Below are 25,307 nucleotides of genomic sequence, written 5' to 3' on the forward strand. Positions count from 1 at the left end.
CACGCCCCAGACAGGGTTCGGGTTGCAAACGTACTACAGCTGCATCGAACGGCGACGGCGAGAGACAACCCGCCGGGCACGTTGGGTGAAGGCGCATGTACATTAAAAATTATTTAATGCGATATTTTGGCTGCAGCAAAGTCATAAATATTTTCTGGCTCCCTTTTTTCACCATCTCTCTCTCTCTCACGCTAGCCCGTTGTGTGAGGGATGTTGCACACCAGTCCGTGTGCACCGAAAGATGCACAAGATGCACAAGATGCACATCATCACGGAAGTCAAGCAAGGTGCCAAAAAAATGAAGGTGCCACGAAAGTGTAGGTAAAGTTGGCTGCTTTTGCTGCTAATGTGGATGCATTTTTCATGGGATGGGTTGATGTGTTACTGTCACCTTGAGATAGTTTGTTGTCGAAACGGAGATGCATCTCTGAAGATGTCGGAAACAGCTGGCGTTATTGCTGCTTGTAGAGCTGGCGATTCGGTGGTCGAGAGGCAAACGGTGCTGGTCCTCACACGGGGCAGGTCTGAAGTTCAAATCCCATCCGGACTCGGTGCCTCGCAGTGAGGACTGACTTTTAAACTACGTTGTAGCAAGAAGTCTAGCATATTTGTTGGCTTAGCGTGTGGGGCCTCTTGTAGCAGCAGGTCGTTAAGCTAAGATAAAGAAGAATCTTTGGAAGTCTCCAATTTACAATATCCAGCTGCTGAAAGGGGTTTGCTTGCTTGTCTTGGGGGTATTGTAAAACTGCAACACAAACAATGTACTATTACCCTAATAATTATTAATGGGCAATTATGTACACTCGGTCGACATAGGTCGACATAGGGACCAACATATTGGGTAAGAGAGCCTTAGAGTGAGATAATTTTCGTACATCGATTGAAAAGTGCTTTGTACACCTGGACATCTGCTAGAATATTTATAAATTCATTACCAACTCCCATGTCGTACCATAAATCGCGCGTTGACTCCTCCTATTACGTGTGGTTCACAGCTGCCGTTGATCTAGTGAATTGTTGTTACGTTCTATCCAAACTACACACACCGTCACATTATTTGCATCCTGGTAATGTGGACCAATACGCTAGTTATATACAGTACTTGCCATGTTTTGTCACACCCTACATCCCGGGTCGGCGTGTCAACGTGTGCGAAGCGACACCTCAATTGCTGTACGATCGATTAGCGCAAAAGTTGACAGTTTCATTTCAACCATTCCATCATTAATGAGAACAACAATTAAACTGACCAATCACACCGATTGTCAACTACCAAGGATATCTACCTGCGCTCCTTCCCGGACCGTTCCTGCCAAACAAACGAGTGCCTCGTGCTAGTCGTGAAGTGCGTCCCTCGCCATAGCTGGGGCCTACCGCCGGAGGCTTATCGTCAGCGTGCGTTCGAACCAACTTTTGTCCGTGAAGTGAATCCCGGCAAACGCTCTGACAGCACGGACGGGCAGACGGGTGAACAATTAAAATTCAATCATTTGCAAGCGCACCATGGCACTCCGGTAGCCTCCGGTAGCAATAAGTGCGCACAGTGTATCTGATCCCTACCCCTGCTTGCCTCGACCGGCGTACGGAATCTCCGTACCGCTCCCTGGTGGCTTCCCTCGGAGGTTAAGGTGCCTGTGCGAAAACGCTTGATCTGGCTCGTAATTCTGGGCTGCGGCGGATCTGTGGTACGGAACCTGGTAGTTTGCCTGCCCGCAGGCTGCATTCTTTTTGTGTTGCCGTTATCGGTTTTGCCGAATCCGAACACTGATGCACGTATTCCCCTCCTCGACCGACCTGGTAAAATTAAATTTCGGTTCATCCTCTACCCTCGCGGCCATGTTGGGACTGGTGAATGTTTTTTTCCGAGCCCCGGAGATCAGAGGCGCTGACTTACAGCGACGTTTCGCTGCCAAAGCTCGTAGCCGTACTGTTCGTTTGAGAATTGTTGTTTGGGTATTGTTTTGCTAGCTGAATAGACGAGATTTTACGCTACGCGACTATATAGTTGGCATACTAAACTCACAAAACACTTTCTAACTGGTTTTGTGTTTCCCGGAATGTCTGGATGTGCCTCCAGAAGTTAGGCAACAAAGCACCAATTTTTGGTCCTTCTATGTTGTCCGCCATTCGGTTCCGAATGGTGCATTGATGCAGAGTCTTGTGGTTCAACAAAATGGCTACTGATAATGCCGTTATCGCATTCTCGCTTGATGAATTTTTGAAAAATTGACATTGCTCAATGTCTCGCACTGTGTTGTTCTATTGGATTCACTAAATAGATTTTAATCACCGCACCTACATGCACGTACTCGTGCGGACTATCGGGCACTCGGACTCGGAACCAAAAATCCAGTAACGAACAAACAGTCTGATGACCTCGAGTCAACACCCAAACCGTACCCAGCACACTGCCAACTGTTGTGCGCACAAACAGATACAGAGTAGATCCTCCTTCCCATACCAAACGCTGGCACGAATTGCCCGCTCCCGACTGTTTGCACATTCGTGCATGCGTACGCAATAAAGCAGGGCCAGCATTCCGGGCACTGGTAAAACAAAACTCGAAGGCCAAACCCGGCCACACGTCCCCCCGGATGCTGCAACTGCTGTGTGCGACCACACCGACTTCGACCGATTTGTAGCCGATGCACTACGCTCGCTCACTGTTTGTTTGTTTGTTTCGTCCATTTGTCCGATGCTCTCTAATGTTGATATGATCCAAAATTATGCCCTTGAGCTGGCAGCCGGGCAGCTCGAAACGCACCGTCAATATGTGGCACTGTCGTCCACCGGCCGGACGTTCGACACACTCACCAAACAATTGGTTTACGTTTGAAGTTGATCCTGGCGGCAACGGGACCGTGCACTGGTTTGCTGGTGTACCGGCAAATTGCTGTACCGCCTTATCGTACCGCACGGTACGCTCTTATCGGCCAGAGCGATGATACGGGATGCGTATCGTGCAGTTAACTTTTATCCCTTGCTTAATGCTCGTTCCTGTACTGCTCATCGGTGAGGAACGTTTTGTCGGACCCATCCATCAGCCTGCGGCTGAATGACTGCTCAATTTCATACGTAAGTTGTTATTTCGAACGCAATCGAATGGTTCTCTTAGGATAGAAAACCAATTGGAACTGAAAAGCTTCGCTAGTAACTATGGGAAAATATTTTCTGTACAATCGTTCGATGCTGAATCTAAATGTCTCCGTGTCTAATTTTAATGATATTAGTCTCTGGAGATCCAGGCCGTAGCCGACCGCAAAGGCGCCGATCTTCGTACGAAAGGACCGGGGTTCAAATGTCATCCGAACCGTTTCCCCGTACTGAGGATTGTTAGTATCCTACTAGGTGGTATCAGCAAGTCTAGTAAGCCATTAAATGACCAGCGTAATATCCTGAGCTCAGTGCAGTCTTTGGAGTTTGGGAAGGTTAAGGAACATCTTTGAGTTTGTGAAGACATTACTCCAGAAATTGATGAAAAATTACTAGTAGACTACTACATTTGATTTTGTGCGTTCAGTACATTTACAGTTCATAAAGTGTTTGAACTCTCTTCCACAACAAAGCATCCCAACCTTGTTGGATATAAAGTTCCAAAAAACCCTCGGCAGAGAGACGAATGACTTCAAAAAACCCTGACGAGCGAATCCTTGAAACTGGAACCGTTTCGTCGTTTTCAGTCTCAAAAAAGGCAACCAAAAAGACATGGAATCCGGAAAACGAATGACTTTCCACTTAATGGGATCTTTAGTACACGAACACATCCACACAGACCAGGAGTTGCGTGCTAAAAATATCCGAACTTCTTAGTGGGAATCCTCGGGAAAAGCAAACATGGCAACCGCTTAACTGGCACATCCATAATTCATCTATAATCACTGGACAGCCGCGGCTCCGTACAGGGCAGATTTTGGTGGGTGGATAAAGAAAGCTGACAGACATAATAAAGGTCCAGAACAATGCGGCTACCAACGACCAAACATGCTGTGGTGGTTTCGCAAAGGTTTGATAGGATTTTTTTGTGTGGTGATGCTGTGTTTACATGGGCTTTTCTTGGGCAGAAAAAAAATGGCAAAAGGAGATTTCTGTTGTCGGAATTATGCTTTACTGAAGTTCGCAAGGGATCGCTTGAGGTTCACCTCATGGAATTTAAAATACGCTTCCAGTACGACCCGATGCGATACAGTGTAATCATAACTGAAGGTGATTTAGTTCGCATTTTCTATGCTCCTTCATTCAGCCACATCAGGCTTATGTCAGCTCGTCAGTCAAAATAGCATCCGAATTTCTCGGCGTTTGGGTTGACTTGAAGGATGTAGATTTTTCTTGCTCCCTTACCTATTTTTCCGAGCATAAATGGGGCGGAAGCGAAAATGCAGCCAAACGTGAAAACGTGCCCCGGTCAAACGCGAACCATTAGGGCGCAAACCATTGGGCACCGGGGAAGTGGAATTCCTGATTTTGTTCCCGAAACCCAAAGCGAATGGCGCTACCGAACGTGCTAATGAAACCGAACGGTAAACGCGATAAATTGAAATCGTCCTGCCCGGAGCTGAAGTAACAAATCGGAAAATTGCTTCGAGTGTAAGGTTTTTTCTTCTTCTTCTCTCCTACTCCCATAACCAGTTTCCCGGGAGTTCCCAAGGAGGGTTCCAAATATTCAACAATACATTTAAGTAACGTTCGGTAGCGGTACGGAAGGAGGGACCGGGCCGCACAAAGCAACGTGCCACGTTGTCTATTTTCCGCAAAAAAATCGAAAGTTCCCAGAGCGAATGGTGGAAGGGTCTGCGCTAGGCTTGCGTTGCGCGGCAAACACGCCATCGCATCGAGCGTGGTGATGAATTATTAATAATCTTCAGAAAGAAATTACTTTCGAAGCGGAAAGAAGACCCCACCACCGGATATCCGGAATCTTTTCTGCACGGAACGGTCGTGTGGTATGGTAGCGCACGCCGTCCTACTTCCTGGGGCACGCATTCTTGCTCTTGCGTTCGTCAGGGATGCTGGGTGATGCAGCGAAGTCAAACGAGGAACAGAACGGCTCGGCAGCTCATCAAGTCAATCGGTTAAAGAGCGTTCTCTTCCGTACGGTGGGAGAGATATGATAGAATTTCTGCTAGATAGACTTTAACAATTACAGGTGCATCGGGTCACAACAGTGAGGTCATGCATAAGGTGGAGACTAGCTTCAAATACTGTATCAGGAACATTACTGTCCAGGAACTGGAAGTGTCCATGGAACTTCAGAAGTTCAGAGTCCACTACTTAAGATATTAAATCATACATCATGCCGCATTCCTGACAAGATCCACACCACACAACAATGTAGCTCAGTGTACTGTCTGCAATAAGTATACCAAGCAGACAAATTTGTCACCTTCAACTGGTATTACCGTCGACACGCGAATTCAAATTAGCTACCGATTAAGGTAACCGCGTAACCTTACATATCCTCCTGTGCCGACTGCACACCGACCGTGTTTAAAAAGATGGCAACGGCTTCCAGTATTCGTTGCCAGCGATTCGGGACCGGGCTTGGCTCTGCCTGGGCGAGAAATGATTAATAGGGTGCGTTTCGCGAAACCGTGTTGCGAACATCGTCGGCTATCACGCCGTCAGACAGAGACCGAGTTCATAAATCTTCATTAAATTATGTGATCTGATGAAGTTTCTTTTCTTCTCTCGGACGCGGTGAGCTCGAAACCTAGCGATTGACACAGTAACGCTTTTTTGTCTGTTTGATGATTGTGTACAGAGGCGATACGATATTGATCTGAGATATGAAATAGCAACGGGAAGCGATGTGGGTACATACCTTTGCAAACCTTTCTATGGCTGATCGGTTTGGTTGCGTCCCGGTAGAAGCCTTCGCGGCAGTAGTGACAGTGACGGCCGGTGGTCGCATGCCGACAGCTTAGGCACACGCCGCCGGATATCCGGCCGGACATCTTGTACAGCTCCATGTTGAAACGGCAGCGGCGAGCGTGCCCGTTACAGTTGCAGGCTTTGAGTCGTCGTCCGGAAATGAAAGAGGGAAAGCGAGAGAGAGAGAGAGAGAGAGAGAGAGAGAGAGAGAGAGAGAGAATGAAAGATATGCAGACCAGATTCGTTGCGAGTCATAAACGTCAGCGGAAGGTCAAATGCGATGGATGGAATCTTTTGAAAGTACGCTTCTTGGAGCATCCCTCGGCTAATCGAACAAGCAAGGTACGAATCTACCCTCCCGAAAAATAGTCTCCCGACGAGACGTGATTTCACCGCTCGGGGGGGGATTAACACTGTTCGAAAGGAGAGGCAACGATTATGATTAGTGCGCACCTGAAAGCCACTCCAAACGCATGCCAATGAGTCAAACAATGAGCAGCCTGAACGGAGGGAAATGGTGTAGGCTTCGGTTGACTAGTTAATCTTTAATTTCCGCAGCCAGACACTCCGGAAAGAAACCGTCGACCGAGTGACGCACCCAAGAGATCTGCCGTGCTTTAAATTATTCATAGTAATGCAACCGGGGCCTCGAAACGAAGACGGTGATGATGATGTTGATAAACTCTGTGAGGATTGTTGTTTTTTTTTTTAATTCTTGCTCCCGCCCAGCAACTTCCGTAGATTTGCACGCAGCCAAACACACCGTGGAGGGCTCGAAACGCAGAAAACAAAGGCCGGGTGCGATGCTGTGACAGTTCCGTTTGTAAATAATAATTATTTCAGCAGCAACAAATGAGAAAAGCGTCCGCCATATTGTTCAGCGAAGAAGCAACAATGTCTGCCAGCTGGGTGCAAGCTATGGTGGGGAGTATGATTCGTCTCGATTATACCTTTTTTCCATAACACATTTGACGCAGTAAACACATCTACACGTAATGTCACTCTCACAGGGCACCATTTTACCAGTACGCTTTTGCTTTTCGCACTGCAGCAAACCCCCTCGGAGGTTGTTGGAATCGAATAAATAATGCCAATTTGTGTGGAGTATGGCTACATTTTCATTGTTTCTTTCTTTATGCTTGCTGGCCTCAACCTGACAAAACATCTCAATGTTGCTATTTATCATACTAACGAGAAAAATGGGACATTAAGAGAGCTTGGAACCGCTGGCCAGGAAGATTTTTCGTAGCGAGACGTGGATCCGTCGCACAAGAGCTGATGATTCCCAGGGGCTGGTGCATTCGGTGATTCAACCAGAATTTCTAATGGGCCTGATCAGCGCCACAGCTTCAAGTGTTGTTTCCTCTTGGGCAGGGTTCACTTTCTTCTACCAGTGGACGACTCCAGGTCGTACTTTCTGGGCTTTACCTGAGCAAAGGCGGCACCTGTTGGAGCCTGATAACCTACCAGGCGCGCAGCGGTGGAATACAAAATTAAAAATCTCAGACATTTAGGACAAATCGTATTCGCACAATAGGGATGAAGTGCAGAAATCGCAGCACCACTAGCTCTCTCGCTACTGACGCAACGACGATGTGGGAGCAGCTAAATCAAAATCACTCCCGAAGGTACGTTAGCCAAAGAAAAGAAAACAGAAATCACAAACCTCACGATGAGTTGCTTTAATTCAAATTTAAATGCAAAAAAACACATACTTCTTGGAGAGCTTTAGAGTGGTTGGATGGGATGGATGCCGCGAGAACGATTGAAACGATGCGGTGAATTTAATCAAGATAAATGGTCACACGATAATCTTCTCATTTGAGCCGGTGCCTCCTACGGAGGGCTCCACGTGCATGATTTCTACCCCTGCCTGGGGTGACCTGCGGCTGGTACGCTCCGCTTACAATAATGTACCGCGTGCAGACATTTTGGAGCAAACGTCAAGAGGCTCTCGCGCGTCCGACGGATCGTTGTTTGTGTTGCGGTTCGGTGTGGTGAAACGGTGCAGGAGGTTTTTGTGTGTGTGTGTGCTGTTTGCCTCTCGTCACTGTATTGTTGCTACAGCTTCAAAGAATCGTCATGATCACTGCACTGAATACCGGCACCGGTTTGCCCACGTCGCCCCGTTGGAGGCGTCGAACGGAGCGATCGTCAGTTTGCCGCCGGTACCTAATTTCAATTAAAAGATGTTTGTTTTTAGTGCGCGGCCCGCTATAGTAGTTCGCTCGCATTGAGGTGTGATTGTTAGGGCCGCTTCGTTTGTCGATACCGCAGCCGACTACTGCTACCACTACTTCCCCAAGGCTCCCAGGCCCACAAAAGTGCTGAACGGCGCGTAATGGTCGAAGATGGCGCACGATGATGGCCGATGATGCTGCAGCTTTTGCGGCATGTGTTTGCTCCACATCCGATTCGTGCCACCGTCAGCAGGTGGCAAGGTGGCCGCACGGATCGCATGTTTCATGCTTCGGCTTGGTCCCAGCCAAGGCTCATCCTCGGCGTCGTTGTGGATTCATCAAAAACGTGAGCTCATTTCAAACGTGACCATCGGGAGATAATGGTGTCACTATGGCAGGTTTAGTTGTAATTTTGTGATGTTTTCCTGCACTAAAGCTTCGCTCCAGCGCTGTTTTGCTTCGCTTGCGATCATCTATGTATGCTTAATGATGTTTCCGATGACTTATAAGGGTTTTAGTTGGTTGGGATTGGTTACAACAATTGCTTTAGCTAGAATCGCGCTTCAGCTATTACGAGATGGTCTTTTAGGGAGATCTTATTTATTTAAAATGCCAGCTGCTACTGCTTAGTTTAGGATAAGCTTAATCCTTGCTTGATGAAAAAATATTTGTAGAATTTTTGCTACTTAACCTCACTTTTAACAGGTTGGCTGATAAGTCCCCGGTCTAACAAAGTAAAACACATTTTTTGTCAAAATTCGTTTTTTTTATTCAACATAGTTCCCTTCAAGAGCGATACAACGATTATAACGACCTTCCAATTTTTTGATACCATTTTGGTAGTACTCCTTCGGTTTTGCCTCAAAATAGGCCTCAGTTTCGGCGACCACCTCTTCATTGCAGCCACATTTTTTCCCTGCGAGCATCCTTTTGAGGTCTGAGAACAAGAAAAAGACGCTGGGGGCCAGATCTGGAGAATACGGTGGGTGGGGAAGCAATTCGAAGCCCAATTCATGAATTTTTGCCATCGTTCTCAATGACTTGTGGCACGGTGCGTTGTCTTGGTGGAACAACACTTTTTTCTTCTTCGTTCTTTTTTCGTTCGTCAAGCAACCAAAAGTTGCTTGACAAAAGACGCTCTGTCTCACAAACTAATTGACATACAGACGTCAAATTTTGACACGAATCATTTGAAGGTTGGTGCTATATAAAAATAATATGCATTTAATACTAGCGGCGCATTCTATGTGTCAGACCGGGGACATATCAGCCAACCTGTTATATGTACTCCTTCACAATGTGTCCTTCACTTCTTTTACATTGTAATATACTTGTCCGTCCGATCTACTGCATTTCAACCAGTCAAACGTTTATCGCTAGAACGTAATTAAAATAATTTTTATTAACCATCACTCACACAACCTTTAACACCCAGTAGCTCAATAAGGGCAGCCCAAGCCCATCTCAGCATTGGCCAATTTCGCGTTATATGCTACACGTTAAACACCGTTAAAATTTTACCATTGCACCGTTTAATGGATGTAAACTCTTCATTTCTGCGTGCTGCATCGTGAACAAAATAAATTCTCCCAGTTTGACCTGACCCTCTGTGACCCGTCCAAAAGCACCACGAAGAGAGAGGGAGAGAGCGAGAGAGAGAGAGAGAACGAGGCTACGACGGGGTTTTGGAAAAAAGGTCGATGAAAGCACGAGATGCTACAAAAATGGCACAAAACGCTAGCGCCAAGCGGCAGAGCTAAAGAGGAGAAATGTATCGAGCTGACACCCGGGGGAGGACAAAAAAAGGGATTGGTAATTAACTTTGATGTGGTTGCGCGCCGTATGCGCCTCTGTGTGAGATGGAATGGAGGGGGGGGGGGGGGGGGGGATTCGGACAGGATAAGGCTGCTAGCAGGTTGAAATAAAAAGCTAACAAGGAGCAACAAAAAAATGGAGAGAATAAGCAAAAAAAAAAAAAACAAAGCGCCGCTATAGCAGCGATATTTTTAATGACTTCTAGCCAGCGGGACTTGTTGGACACAATGCGTGGGGTGTCAAATTTTATGCTTCAACCTCCCCCCCCCCCCCCAACCTATCACCCACCTGTTGTCCCATAGCCACTGTCATAAGCCGTCAATATGCACAAACGCTTTGTGTTTGTACCGCGTGCAGTTGTTTGTTCTAGTTGTTGCTGTTTCCATCCTTCCAACCCCCCCCCCCCCCCCCCCCCCCCCCCCCCTGTGTACGGTGAAATGAAACCCAGCACGGGGAAGCATCGGTGGTGTGTTTCTCTTGCCCTTTATGTTTGTGCCGTGTGTTTCATCACACGTTTACATCGGTTTTACGTGGCCAAGCAGCCAGATTTTGTTGGTCGTTTGCATTGTGTTGTATTTTTGTTTTGTTTTAGCTGTTTAAGCAGCATAAAAAGGGATTTTGCAATTAAAAAAAAATGGTGCGGAGGTCCCAAGCGTGGAGCAGCAGTAACTGTTTATGATTTATGTTGTGTGGTTTTTTTTATTAGCTTCAAAAGAGTGGGAATATGTGTTCGAACGACAGGTAAATGAATGTTGCAGCGGTGCCGGAGTGCGATTCTGGCACCGTCTAGCACCCGACAACTGTCAATCCAACATTCCGGCGCACGGATCAACAGCATCTTTCTCTCCTTTATTGGTTCTACAACCTCGGAGGGTCTTGGCCTGCCTTTGCGGGCGTCCTTATCCTTCTTATCCTTGGTATGCTCAGAGCTGACCACGTCGTGATGATATGGCGAAGTTTCCAATTAGTTTCCAGGATCCTTGGTGTAGTACTGCAGTCTTCCATCTACGGCTGCATCCGATCTCCGACAGGGTAGACTCCATCTATATCTAATTCAATTTTGCTGGCCCCTCGAGCGTCAAATTGAAGAGAAGACAGACCAGTCCACCTAGGTCGAAATCTATAGATTTCTATAGATTTCGCCAACTACGGTAGGAAATGCACAATTAACTACGCGTTGCTATGCAAAAGAAAAGCTCTCATGTGGACGAGCCCTAAGGTTTATGCCTCTAAAATACTGAGTATTTTAGAAAATACTTACTATGTCACCAGCGTACGGCAGGTCTCGCGAATTTCTGGACGCTGAAGATTTAACCTCTCAAGCCTCGGATCGACCTCTCTAGCGCCAAAAAGAAGAGGAGACAGACAAGCCCACCTAGATAGAAGATGGATCCTAAGTTGTCACCTCTTGGGTTTCGGGTAGCCCTCCCTAGCGCTTAATTGCAAAGAAAAAAAGACCAGGCAATCTCTCTGGTGCAGGTCCTTCGGTGAAAAATATGTGTTGTTAGTCATTGTCATTCTTATACGCCTGGTAAACTTTGGCGGTAGGAGCGGCCCGGTAGTTTAGGCAACAGCGGCGCCGGTCTTCAAACGGCAGGACCGTGGTTCAAATCCAATTTTGGACCATCCCCCGGTAGTGAGGACAGACTATCCGACTACGTGGTATTGGCAAGTCTTAGTAACCCATTCGATGGATGGTGTCTCCTTATAGGTTGTTAAGTCAAGAAGAAGAAGAAACTGTGGCGGTTATTCAAAGGACCTCATCGCATCTTTATACAGCTTTCAAAATCCATGAAGAAAAGAGTCTAGATTTTGCCACATAGTAAATAATGAATAGTCATTCGATCCATAAGTTAAAGTTCTGTTGTTTTGTGCTAAATGGCGCTTACCATAACTAAATTTAATCTTAGTATTAAAAAGCCATTTAGATCAATCGAGTAAAATGAAGGTTTTGAGGTAGTTATTCAGTCCAAATATTTGATATAAAAAAAATCAAATAGCGCATCAATTCGTACGCGATACAAATGTTTACCCGTAGTGAACGAAATGACATTAAGCAAGAAGAAACCTGCGTTTCCTTCCAAAATACCGCAACGAATTGATTCCACAGTCATCCTACCCGGGTATATTGGTTCCGGCTTAATTTACTTTGAAAACCCCTTTCGATTTCGAAAGGCAGAATTTCTTGCGACAGCAACATTTAATTGAACCGACGAATCCTCTTAGTGTTGATTCAAATTTAATCAACTACTTCTCCGCATTGGAGTCCCTTCGCTGCTGACACTAATGAAGCAAAGTTTCTTTGTGTGTTACCGCCATTTTTTCTCTCGTTCTCACTTTCTCTCTCTCTCTCTCTCTCTCTCTCTCTGTGCGTGTCTGTTGTAGATCTCTGTATAGTTCCAAAACACTGTTCCAAAATCAAGGGTAGATAGATAGGTTCCCATTCAACCGGTTGGCATTTAACGCCAACCGGTGAGCTTTAATTATGGTATTATCGTCACAACACGGAAGCGCCTTAAGGGACACCAGCGACTACGGTGTCCCGTGCCAAGAATACCCGAACTCTCGAAGACGATGACAATCAATTTAATGGAAATATTTAATTAGCCTAATGGTGGCAGACGGTAGCAGAAGACACTCGTGCCAGTCGTTTTTTGTTGCTGGTGGTTGGTGACGTGTAGGCCGCGTATATCCGCGCGACGTAAAGGATTCTGCACCGGCTTCAAAAGTACAAGCTGAAGGCATCGAGTTCCTGCCATCGAACAAAAAAAAAAAATATATATCGAAAGAAACAAGCATCGAGTGATGGTCGAGTCGGATTACACGGCCACTTCCTTGGTAACGTACTGGCGACAGTCTGTGGTTGTTGTCGTACTGATAGCTTACTTCAAGGCGTACTACTCAGCTCCAAAGTAAGAAAAAAGGCAACATCAAGCAAAACATAGAAGTTTTGGAGCCTCCCAAATATATCTGCCGCCGGTGGCGTTGTTCGGAAAGATTGCAAAGTGAAATTTCATGTCACTAGCAACTAGAACCAGAAAGCTCTGTTCGAATTTTGCACAGTGTAAATGGTAGAAGCGTAGGAAGGAAATGCCATTCAAACGGTATCGTCAAAGACCCGGAACGTCGCATACAATTGCGTTACAAGTTAGAGTACACAATCCTTCTTGACGTAGAACGCGCGCGCGCTCGTCAGGATGCTGAGTAACAGACAGACAGACAGATAGACGGACAGCTATAAGGTTGGTGCCTCGTACCACATCACACCACCGTCGGTGGAATGTGGTTCGAGACGGTAGACACTAGTCAGGTTTCGGGTTCGGGAGTGCTCTGGAACTCTGCAATGTCAAGGATTGGCAACGAGCACGCGACGTGTGTACGTCCAACGACGCTCCGAATCAGCTGATGATGGATGTGGAACTTGCAGGATAATTCGCCACGATGTCAGAATGCGGTATGCGCTCCCATTCCAAACGGGCAGCAAGTGTCGAAAGTACAAATTACCGTACTGTACGTACCGGCAACCGCAACTGGTACGTGCCATTTTACCGTGTAAAAGTCTGACGGCAATAGACGCAGCATTCCTGGAGTGAGTGATGAACTTATCAGTTTGTGTGGTAATATTTCAATCTCTGTGGCTCCCTAGCTAACTTCAACGGAAGATCTAAGGGAATGGAATGAAGTTTTGAGTGAGATTTCATGTAACACAAGAGTGAAGGATTTGAGAATCGTTCGTGTTTTTATTGCTTTACTTGCTCTTCTGTTTGTCTCTTTTTATTTATGATGAGTTTCTGCTCTTTATTATGTTTACATTTATTCGTGTGATTATGTTTTTTGGAGTAAGGTTTTCGTTCAAGCTTTAGAACTACACTCATAAACACGACGCAAACCTCATGCATGGAAAACGAAAACATGACACGGCTCTCACAGATGTCATTGTTGACAGATTAAAATTTCCATCTCATTTTAGTGGATAAAAAACTCTTTTCAAACGTGTGAAACAACCGCACCAGAGAACCATGGTATGTAGCAAAACAACTGTCAACCCAGCTGTAAAAATATGAATATTTTAGCGACGTTAGAGAATGCAACACATCTACAGCCCCGAAATAGTACGTGATGGGCTGAAAAATTGATTAATAGCATTAAGTTTTTCCTGCTTTTTTTTCGCTGTTGGTTGGTTGCAGCGTGTTGGTCCATATTGAAGTAGCCGAGCGCTACTTGCATCCGATATAACTACGTACGTACATACGAACGCCATTCATATCGGTGTCTGACCAACCGTAAAAACCTGTGCGCAACGCTCGCTTCGCTTCCGTTTTATCGAGGCTCCCTCCGAGAGCTGTGCTGCATCGGCCGGTCGGTGGGAAATTGCATTTGATACCGCTGGTGTTGCAGGTATCGGGGGTAAGGTATTAAAATTGTATCTAGCAAAACTTCCCGTCGTTGCATAGTGGACAGTGTGGGCAGTATGAGTAAGTGAGTTAAAAATTAAATCAGATAAATTGATTAGATTAAAGATTAGATGAGAGTTTTTACTGCTTCAAATCAACAAAATACTTTTGATTCGCCATTATCTGATAAGAAAAAAAATCTTTAAATTTATTAAAGTTTTTTTCAAAGTTGACCGAAAGCAAAAAATGAAAAAATCCAAAAATAATAATGCATATAAGTACAGCATAAAATTTTCAAAAGTCTCTAAGAAATGAACATCTTCTCCCAATTTTCTAAATAGAGTGACCTTTCAATATATTTATCACACTTACAGTCACACAACACACTGTATGAAAAATGGAAGCACTGGTGGCAAATGGAAAACGGTGTGCGATTCCACGCTGGCAACAGCAACCAACCAGCCAGCCAGCCCAGAGTACAAGACCGCAAACGATTGGAAGCAATTTTGCAACATGTGTGCACTCTAATTGATCGGCAGGTTGAAGCATTTTGTATCCCTCCCCCCGCTTTTGTACCCAACCGCACATCTGGGTGGGAAACATTTCAATGGAAAGACTTTTTCCGCTTTCACCTGCGAACCATGTGTAAGCTAGGGTAAGTGCAAACGTACGGCAAAAAATGCACTCGTGCGAATAAAAAAGGGTAGAATTAAAAATTCAAAATACTTTGGCAGTTAGTAGTAATGTCTCAATATGGATGGCATTAACACTGATTGAGTTATTTGTAAATAAAGAATTAAATATTTAAACAAACACATTAAAGTTTTACAAATGGAAAGATACACAACAACAACAAAAAACACAATTTGTGATCCCCATCTTGTTTACAAGCCAACTTTTTTTCTTTTCTAACCAAATAATTCGCAATCCGTACATCCTACGCTTCTTTCCGAAATTTCTCCTTACGGAAAAAATGAAATTATAAATCACACAGTAAATCGTTGGCAGAGGCCATGACATGACTGCAATTTCCTGATCGTGAACGAGCCAGCCAGCCATAACTCAATCAACCACCACCGAAATGCCTTTCGGAATATTGAACCGATTAATGGGAGTATCCGGGAGAGAAATTTTCCTTTTTCCTGCCCCAAGCGACCCTCCCTTTAGTGCGTGCTTAGTGAAATATAGTTTTTTTTTTATTGAGGGTGGAATTTTGCATGTGCTTATGGGAAAAGGAAATTGGTACCGACCGAGCAGGAGGGAGTGGGAATGAAATAGAGGGGCCCAACCCTTTTGCAAGCCTTCCGTTTCGAATTTTCGTAGGGATTTTCTTCTCTGAGCCGTGTGGAGCAGTATTTCATGTGATGTAAATTTCGTCACTTGCATATTTCGTACAACGTTTTGGGTGTTAGAAAGGATGAGGATGAAAATATGTTTTCGTGTATTTTGTTTTCAATTTTTCGTGCGCTTAAAATGACAAAAGAAAAGATTGGTTACATGCAGTGCTGCTTCGGGCTAAGATGACACTGTGTGTGGGGTTTTTTTTTATTCTTTCTACTCTACAGGGGACTTAATCGCAGCTTATCCCAGCAAAGCTTGCCAATTCGGAATCTAGCGCTCGACGATCTACTGCCGCCTATATCGTATTATATAGGCATGGGATTTTTTTTGCTTGACATTGATGTGGTAAATTCTTTGCTTCATAAAGCCAGTGTATCACTGCCGAAATTGTTTATGAATGGGTGCGTCCATGTGTATGTGTTATAAGTATGCAAAATAATGTGATCTCGTTCTTTCATGCTTGGTTTAGATAATAGGATTTTTAGAACAGGGTTGAACATCGAGTAGAATATGTATTTATTTATTTATATTTGAGAGTGATGTCTCTCCACCGTATTGTGGAGAAGAATATGTAGATAGAAATATTTTGAACGTCTTTGATAATAATGACTTTCACTGGTAAAGTCACACTTTGTGTGATACTTTTTTTAGGTGAAAATTATTGCAAATTATTTGTTTTTTATTCCTGCAGAACGGCCAGGCCGTATTGCTTACCACACAATTGTATTTAATACCAAATATGCCTAAATAATTCCAGGCCTTCTCTCTCAAAATAATTAAAAAATGCAAACATTTTGATGGCCTAAAAGAAATAATTTTTTTATTGTCGTTTATAAATTTTTGTTCAGCACTGTACTCATTTATTCAATTGATTGTTTTGATATGGCGATGTCGTAAAGATGTATCGAAAGTAAGTGCTTTAAAAACGAATATGAAAGTTGTTTTATTCTTTTGCTGCTCACTGTATATTCGTAGCATCATACTGTAATAGTTATTTATTATGCACAAGTTAGGATATTGTTAAATAAAAAAGCATAAGACGAAATAATCTGTGTAAATAAACAAATAAAAGCTCTTTAATAAATCTTCCTTACTATAATAAATAATTTTATAGCAACTCGTACTATGTATTGGTGAAAAAGGTAAACAAAACAGGCAAGGAAACCACACAAAAATAACCATTTCGTATCCCTTGAGGCATTTAACATTAATAATCATCACAGAAGAAGATGTAATCTCGATCAAAATATATTTTTCTTACGTTTTATCGTTTCCGTTTCCCTTTTTTTTAGGCTTTTATCACAAGCCCTCCGATTCGCTCTCGCAAAGCCTAGACGATTATGATCGCCACAGCACAACAAGAAGGTAGGTACGAAAAACAAAAATATGCGTAATATTTTGCAACAACTGTCTGCGTAATTAATCATGGAGGCCATTTCTGCACCAAACGGTATCAATCTTAGTCCAGGGCCGGTATGAAAAATTACTTTCCCGTATTGCCAAAAATTAAAACAAACAACAAGGACACGCCATCGTATCGGTGCTCGCAATGCACTGATATGTGTGGGTGTGAGTAAGTGAGATGACTTGAAGCAACAACAAAAAAACGAATCCGGATCCAACACTCATACCCATAAATAAGGTAACTTCTTCCCCAGCATCATCAATCATAGGACCGATATGAACAAAGACGTTTCCCGTACCTTTTCAGCTCTGCTCCTCTAGCTGCAGGCATCACTCCCCCCCAGCTCGCACATGCAATGCGCCAAGAAATATTCTTCCCTTAAAAGGGAAAATTCATTGCCCGAATCCGAACCAATCGTTTTTCAAAAAAAAAAAACGGAACAAAAGCTACTCACCCAACATTCAGGCTTTCAGTGTGCAGGAAGTGAATCCTTCATTGAATTTCTATAAATTTCCCTGCCTGTGCGATGACATTCTACCAACCGAAACAGTGGCTGCTGTGGCCAGTCTGTGTCCCAAGAGAGAAATAGAGAGAAATAGGGTAAAAAGAAAGGATGCAAAAAACGGTCCATTTCGGGCACTTGACATCTCAGTTGGCAGCAGTGCCGTATGCGCTCAGCTTAGCTTCCCTGACAGGACTACAGCCAGCAGCAAGCCCGCAGGAATAGATGGAGGGCGAAAGAAACTAGCAAAAGGAACGCCACAACAGTCTACCTTACACACGCGGTAGACTGTTTCCACGCAAATCCATCTCAATCATAAGGTGTTTATAAAGCCCCAAGCTGACTTTGGCTGGCCGCACTGTGCCGCAAGTACGATACACAGCACGCGTTTTCTTTTTTCCCGAATGTGGTGCGGAAAATTCGGCTACCGATCGGTCGCTGCATTGGACGGGCCTAGTTGCTGTTTTTTTTTTCTTTCCTGGAACACAACGACTCAAAATGAATGATAGCCTCGCAATGATTTTTTCTTTTGCCATTTTTTTTAAAAAAAGGGTTCAAATTTTCATCATTTTGGTCTGTGCCGGACGGAACAATCGTTTGACTGTGATGCGTTGCGGGGAGGGAAATTGAAAGTTGAGTTTTTCTTCGCTTGCTTACTTGTCTGGCCTACAAAATGGGGATGGGAAAATTTGAACAAAACTCAAAGCATGGTACGGGGAAGACTTTCTTGAGTACTTCCGGGGCTGGTATTTTGGAATTAGATGGGACGTTCGCAATGACGAGTTGACGAAGGTAACGAAAGTTTGGCATTTTGGGGAAGTTGTGGCCGAGATTTTTTTTGTTTAAAGTAATCTCTAGATTCTAGATTGGGGAAAAAATTGGACAATTTCTGATTTTTAATGACACGTTAAATAGTATTTTCCAAAACAAAAGCCATCATGACTCTTGTTTATGATTGATGATAGCTGAGCCAAGTCATCGGGATATTTGAGCCCTGAGTGTTACGGGTTCAAGAGTTTTATTTTTGTAAATGCTATTGCACAACAGGCATTGAAGTTCTAGGCATTCTCTTGAGTTTATCGGTAGGATTTAGCCTTCTTCGATACCTGGTTTCGATGATAGTCGAAATCTGATGAACATGAAGAAATATTAAGGCCGATGTGTACCAAAAACGATGCCAAAATCAATTCTTGATAGTAAGGAATGATCTCCATTTTGGACAAACTATGATTTGCGTTTGTCAGGAACAGGACCAACGACGACTTCTTAAAGATGAAGTTTGGTTCCATGACCAAGATATTTAAAGCTTAATGAGTTCCGAACGATAACGCCGTGGGAATATCTGTTGCTCAAGATCTCTAATGAGAACTTCTTCAACGTGTATTGAATGCTCTAGACCGAAGATTAAGCATCATCCACATTTATAGAGGTAAAGATCTTGGCGTTAGAGGGAAACACAAATCTGGAAAAAATCTGTTAATCCAATAACCTCAAATTTGAAGGAAGGGGCTCAGATTCATCAAACCGTCAATCTTTGCAAGAATCCCAAATTCAGCCAAATTTGTGAACACGATTTATTCGGCATTCAAAGTTTGTATTATTAGAACAAAAGAAAAAGAGGGAAAATTGGCATACAAAAAAGATGCAGCATTTCAAAAAAAAACAAGAAAGAAAAAATCAGCAAGTTAATCAAAACAATAAAAAATAAAACCCCACCGGAACACGCACAGAAGCAGGGCGGCGAGAAGGGCGACGTAAACAAATGTTGACACTTTTTTGCAACGGTTACAAATGCAAACGTCTCTCTCTCTCTCTTTCCCGACGTGCGGCAGTCAATGGGAAGTTGCGTCAGCCAAAGGATCGGACAGCAGCGCTAAGCCTAACCTCAAACATTGCACAAGACAATACACATGACAACAGCTTAAACAAATAACGACTCCCTCTCGCTGCCAATGATACCACCGATGATGTGATGATGCTGACGGAGACCGGAGAATCGTGGATAATAGTCCGGTGATGCAGTCTGTGCGAGCGTGTGTTTGCTTTGCCGCACAGCGGTAGGTGAGGAAAAACTTCAACCCAGCAACCGTGCAGCGAAGAAAGAACCAAATCCTCGCCAAGAAACGCCGCGGAGACAATATACTTCCTGCCAACGTGTGATGCGAGCAAAGGCAAGAAAAGGACACCAACGGGGTAGTAGAACTTGCCTTGCCCTAACCGCGCATCCTTCCTACGGCGACAGATGGCGATCCCCGGGCATAACAGCGCATGGTACGGCAATGATAACCGCACTAATGATATACAAACAAAAACGGAACGGATTTGCAAATCACCCGGCCACCCCAATGGGCAATGTTATCCGGCATTCTGCCGGAAGGTGGGTAGGTTTGGTTGGTTGGCGGCGCCGAGCCTACCGCCGGGTGCAGCCGGCCAACCTGCAAGGGGTTGAGGTTACGTTGCCGTAATCTGGTTGCCGCCGCGTAACCTTTTGCTGCTTTCTACCGCGTGCGCTCGATTTTAATAGTGTCCGGAATAATTAAACAGCTCAACACTCACTGCCGGCCACTGCACGGCGAGTATGCCCCGCCTGGTTAATCTCTTTTTTCTCTTTCTCCTTCTCTTCTTCTCCGCAGCATCCTTATCGGACGGGTCGGGATGGACGCGCAAATAACGCTACGCAAACAATTAGTTCGTGTACTTACGCAGATATCGGGATGTGTGTGATTGCGTATTGGGATCTTACGTGGCTCTACCGAGGCTTTAGTGGATGATTTTTATCTAGTGATAATACGATAGCACCGTTTGTAGCTGCCATCGCCTGTCATACCACTTGTCACACACCTGTTAGCCCGATTGATGGGGAATGGTATAGGTGGACTCATGCAACAGGATTTAGGACATTGTGTTTATTTGTCGCTATTTGTTTGACTTCTCGCATTATATCTGGACGCTTTTTGGGCGATCAATACGTAGCGCGTTGTGATATCTCCCAATATTATCCAAAGTCTATGAATGATACAGATCGATGTATCCCGATGTGCGAAATGACAGATTCCGTAGGAACATTTTGGAGGTTAGGTAGCATAATGTAGCCGACCTGAACTATCTCAGGTCCCAATGTGCCAGAATTCATCACCAAAAGCTACCGCAAGGCTACCACAAGCATTGCCGGCGACCACCAAAAGTGCCAGTGTATCAAAACAATACTCCCACCAAGCGTTCTGCAATTGCCCCGACTAACGACGGTTCAACGTGTGTGGCAGCTAACCTTCAAAGTCTCGCCCGGCCATCTTTCGTCACACAGGTAGGACACGGAAGAACGGAATGTTTGCGTACAATGCTTACCCCCCGGGGGGTTTGCGTGAACCCAGTGGACAATGGACAGTGTGCCGTACGGTGACGTTTTACTCTGTCTGCTTTGCCGTTGGAAGAGTTTGTTGCATTTGTTTTTGTTGGGACCCGGTTTCTGGGAACCGGGCTCGTTCGTGTGGTGAACAGGTGTTGTGAGAGAATGTGTAACTAAAAGTAAGATTTGCGTCTGTTTTTTTTTTTTGTGACCGTAACTGTGAGTGCCTGGAGTGCTTTTTGGTGATGTGTAAGGACCTTTAATTGTTGCTGATGCTTGAAAAAGGTGCTCTGAAGGATGCTGTTCCTATAAGGTAAGAATACTTTTTTGTGTCGTAGACTTTATCATGTTAAAGTTCCCTAAGAATTGCACGCCATTGTGTTATTATGAGGGACAAAACCATGCACAATGCAGCTTTACCCTGATAGGAGTAAACAAGAACTCTCATATCTCACCGACAGAGCTCTCAGTATCAGAGCGTTCGTGTTGGGATTTTCAAAAATGAACAGCTTTAATCATTCGCGGAATCACTTCTCACTCGGCAATGAAAGCGCTTCCGGGGGTTTTCAACGGAACCATTTGCTGCAGCAAGTAGGACAGTTAAAATTTTAATTTTCTCCACCAACTGGAGCACTTTCCGAAACCAGTCTCACCAATTCTAGCATTCTTTTCATTCGCTTCCAACCTTTGAAACCTAGGCGAAGCTCAGTCTGGCAAACCTCATCAATTAAGCACCGGGTAAGACAACACAACCGGCTAGATCGAGCCTAGATTTTGCCCGCCAGGCATGAAGTAGTGATGCGTCAACCTCCAGTATTGGTCATATATTTTCCAGCCGGATTCCGTTGGCTTCCGCAGAGAGCTATTGGCCGGTGCGCCGGTGGACGCACCACTATTTGTCTTGCGTATTTACCGAACCTCTCAGTCCCGCGATGCATGCAGACGCTCGGATCTTTGCTCCAGTTTGCCCCGTTTTCTCGGTGAAGCGAATGAAATATATGTATGGTGTTTATCGAACTGTTTGCACGGAAGCCGAGCCATCGTTTTGATCCGGTTTTTCGAAGATCCACTAGCAGCACCCGTGGTCGTGGTGGGTAGTTTTGGGGGGAAATGTCTATTTGCCTGGCAGGCAGTTAATAAATTGCATTGACTTCCGATATCCGACATATATTTGTGATGGGCACCGGGTTTTGCTGCAGGGGTAGCATTTGGAAATCGATTCCGTTTCGTGAAATCGTAGCGTACCGGATCCGGGATCGCTCGCGGAGAAATTGGTGTCCGACTAAAAGAGTGACCTGATGCTGATCCTTTCCGGATATGACTGTCAGCGGGTGCTGGGTGGGTGCTCCAAAAACGCAAACAAACCTCACAAACAGGACACAGGGCAGTGCTGTTTGATGTGTAATATATAGGACTCAGGAAACTAATTGGGCTCCGCGCCGATACCGATAACCCTCTGTTGGATCCGTCTGGCGGTCCTGTGAGAGTTTTCCAATATTCTTTTCGAACTTGCTCATTCGCATTGGAACGGAGCGTGAAAGCTGCGCTCATCACTGCGTATTTAGAATTCTTCTCCCGATGATTCCCGTCCGATGTTCATATATCGCTTAAGGCAGCCCACCGGACGTGCTGAGAATATGTCGGATTGATGTAAGATATGCTGCGCCCACCAAGGTAGTTAGTGTGGCCTTCGGACGGAGCATCGGAGACTGCGACCCGGTAAGACAAAGGCGAAATAGCAGAGTTTGTTTAATGGAACATATTAGCAAAAGCTCTAGAGCTGTAGTAGCAGCATCAGTGGTAATAGTAGTAGTAGTAGTAGAACTAATCGCACTATCCACCCTTGAAATGGGCGAGGGAAAATTGCGCTGTAATACCCTTTTTTTTACTGCTTGCTGCTGGAGTTCCGATTATCTTCACATTGCATCTCCAATATATTGTTACAGCCGCTGACGGATATCCTCTTTCGCTGATACTCGCTTCGAGACAGCTTATGCACACCTTTTTACCCGTTCCGGCTCCAAAAAACCTTCACCTCAGGAATGTCCCGGGCGAGTATGGGTGCTGTGCGTTGGGTCTTCACTTTACACGCGCATAACCGGGGCACAGATTTAGCGAGACAGCCCTCTCTCAGGGCTTGTATGCTTTGTTTGATTTTTTTCTGTCCTTGTTTTCACCATCTTTGTCTTTAGTTCTTTCCGTCTCACCTTCGTCGAAGTGTTGATTCCGGTATTTTGGGCGTGCTGTATTCTTCCTCGTCTAAAAGCCATGTTCTCCCGTTTTTTTTTCAATTCCTTTTAATTTGACGTTTATGGGTGCTCCCTTTGCTGGGATCGTTTTTGGTCGTGAACCTGCGGCCGGTTGCGATATATCGATACATAGTGCCGCGATGCAATCCAACGGATGCCAACGGTGCTGATGGTGAATTCCGGACTGTCCTGAAGATTGCTCGGTGGAAAAGATACCACACCAGCATACATCAGCTTTTCGGTATCGGCTTTTTTTTTTTGTTTCACATTGTTTCACTCTTTATCTCGTCTACTCGCTTCATCTTGAACAGAAAAAAAACAACCAAAAACACACACGCATCCCCATTTGATCTTCTTGTAATCATGGACTCGATCGAAAGTGTAATAAAATGCTCAATCGGTGTTCCGCCTTCATCACTACTTCCTCCCAGGCGTGGGGAAGAAGCACAGCCTCGAACTCCAGATAACAAGTGGAAGGTTTTGGAGCCAAAGTATAATGCAACGCATGAAGCAAGAAAGAGTCGTCATTTGCTTCAAGTTAATACGAAGTCCGGAAATCTTCGTAGAGTTACCTCAGAAGTATTGTAAAACCTCTATTGAGATGAAGTCATTGCTAGTCAAACGCTTCAGACATTACCGATCGCTGTGACTCACTTTGTGCAAGATACGTCTCCAAATGGGAACGCTTTCAGTGTGAAACTGATCTCGCGACACAGAAATACTTCCAGCGCCTCCAATCCTACCGTGGTTTGATCGAGATTGCTACCACCTTGAAATGATCTAACGCCGAACGGCTGGCAGCTGAGGGTATTGAAATTAAGACAATACGACTCGAAGCGGTTAGAAGACGGAACGGTTAAGAAATTTGTGTTTTGAAATGTGTTCGTTAGTGCTGACCGGGCACTGCGTCAAACGATGCTGGCAGCTTCCGAGCACAATCCTATTAGTCGATAATTGATTAAGGTGTGTAGCCGGGGACTTCGCGAGCGGAATGGTATCTCTGGAAGTCATTGAGACTTTAATGGACTTGTGGTAGATATTGGGTACAGGGGGGTGGACGCCTCATTCTTCTCGCTTGTCCGTAGACCGTACCCCGTGTGTCATGAAAGTCATGTTCATTATCCAATCGTGACAGTAATGATTGCGGAATGTTAAAACCTCACGTCATACACGTGCATACGGTTCGGTATGATCGATTGCAAATCAAGACGCAAAACCTTCCAACCGGGTGTGCTCGATTACGGCCAATCTAGCAATAATGCAAGAAAGATTTTACTGAGCAGCGCTATTTTTTGTTGTTCTCGAGCTTTAAAACCAACATTAAAGTTTCTTTCCAAACTGGAGCAAAAGGGCAAGATCCGCCGAAGATACAGGCACCAAACGGATCGTTTCAAGGCGCAGGATAAAGTTTCCCCTCAGAATGTCTTTAGAATTCCCGTACTGTAGAATGCTTTCTTCCCTCTCTGTGACTTTACCTTGCCACCGGGTTTCTACGAAATCTTTCGGCTCTAATTAAACTGGCCCCGCAAAAGAACCAATCCAGGATCTGGCAGCTTCTTCGCCTGCCCGAAACCACTAACTAACCAAGCACAGCCGAAACCGACCGAAAACCCCAACGATCCAAGCCGCCCGCAGGCTGTGGTTTTATTTCTTGTACAAATATTTTCATTCCTAATGAAGATATCGGGTGGGGCGGCGATGCGGCAATACGAGGATGATAAATGCCACCGATAAGCGGTGGTCGCGCAAGCCAACCACTCTGCCGGGCCGTAATCATAAACCCCTCGCCCTCCCAAAACTGGTATCTGGTGGTGATACGGTAGACACACAATGGTGGAGGACCCAATTTTTAGATGCCTAAGTCCGGTGCGTGGTGGAAATGGCGGCTATTTCGGGGGTTTTACTCTGCACTGGATGTGTTCTGGAAGAAGATAAACCTGGATTTGAAACTGCCAAAGAAAGCTTGCGCTGTGTGTGCTGTAAAGCAAGAGCAGCACGAAGAAAGTCCGCTCAGGTGAAAATGATGACCTCCGGACCTCGGTTACGACCATCATCTGTTCCAGGAACATCAACACCTTTTTTGACAACCGACACGATACCGGTTTATTGTTTTGCTTTTCTTTTTTGTACATGCTGCGGCGCTGGGTTTCGCTTTTGTAGTTCGGTCGAAGCATCGTGGAGGACGTACTGTAGTAGCGTGCAAGCAT

The 25,307-nt window shown here is 45.0% G+C and overlaps 2 protein-coding genes across 4 annotated transcripts in view; both read right to left on the reverse strand.

The window, feature by feature from the left end:
- Positions 1-25,307, reverse strand: part of LOC126556159 (netrin-B-like) — a 147,713-nt gene that overhangs the window by 30,666 nt on the left and 91,740 nt on the right. The gene's annotated exons all lie outside the window — the stretch shown is intronic.
- Positions 1-25,307, reverse strand: part of LOC126568683 (netrin-A-like) — a 58,115-nt gene that overhangs the window by 23,038 nt on the left and 9,770 nt on the right. For all 3 annotated transcript variants that reach the window (XM_050225201.1, XM_050225217.1, XM_050225209.1), the window contains exon 2: positions 5,819-6,007. In XM_050225201.1, coding sequence (XP_050081158.1) covers positions 5,819-6,007 — 189 coding nt within the window. The remainder of the gene's footprint in view (positions 1-5,818; positions 6,008-25,307) is intronic.

The sequence above is a fragment of the Anopheles maculipalpis genome, chromosome X, assembly GCF_943734695.1.
Source record: "Anopheles maculipalpis chromosome X, idAnoMacuDA_375_x, whole genome shotgun sequence".
Classification (NCBI taxonomy): domain Eukaryota; kingdom Metazoa; phylum Arthropoda; class Insecta; order Diptera; family Culicidae; genus Anopheles; species Anopheles maculipalpis.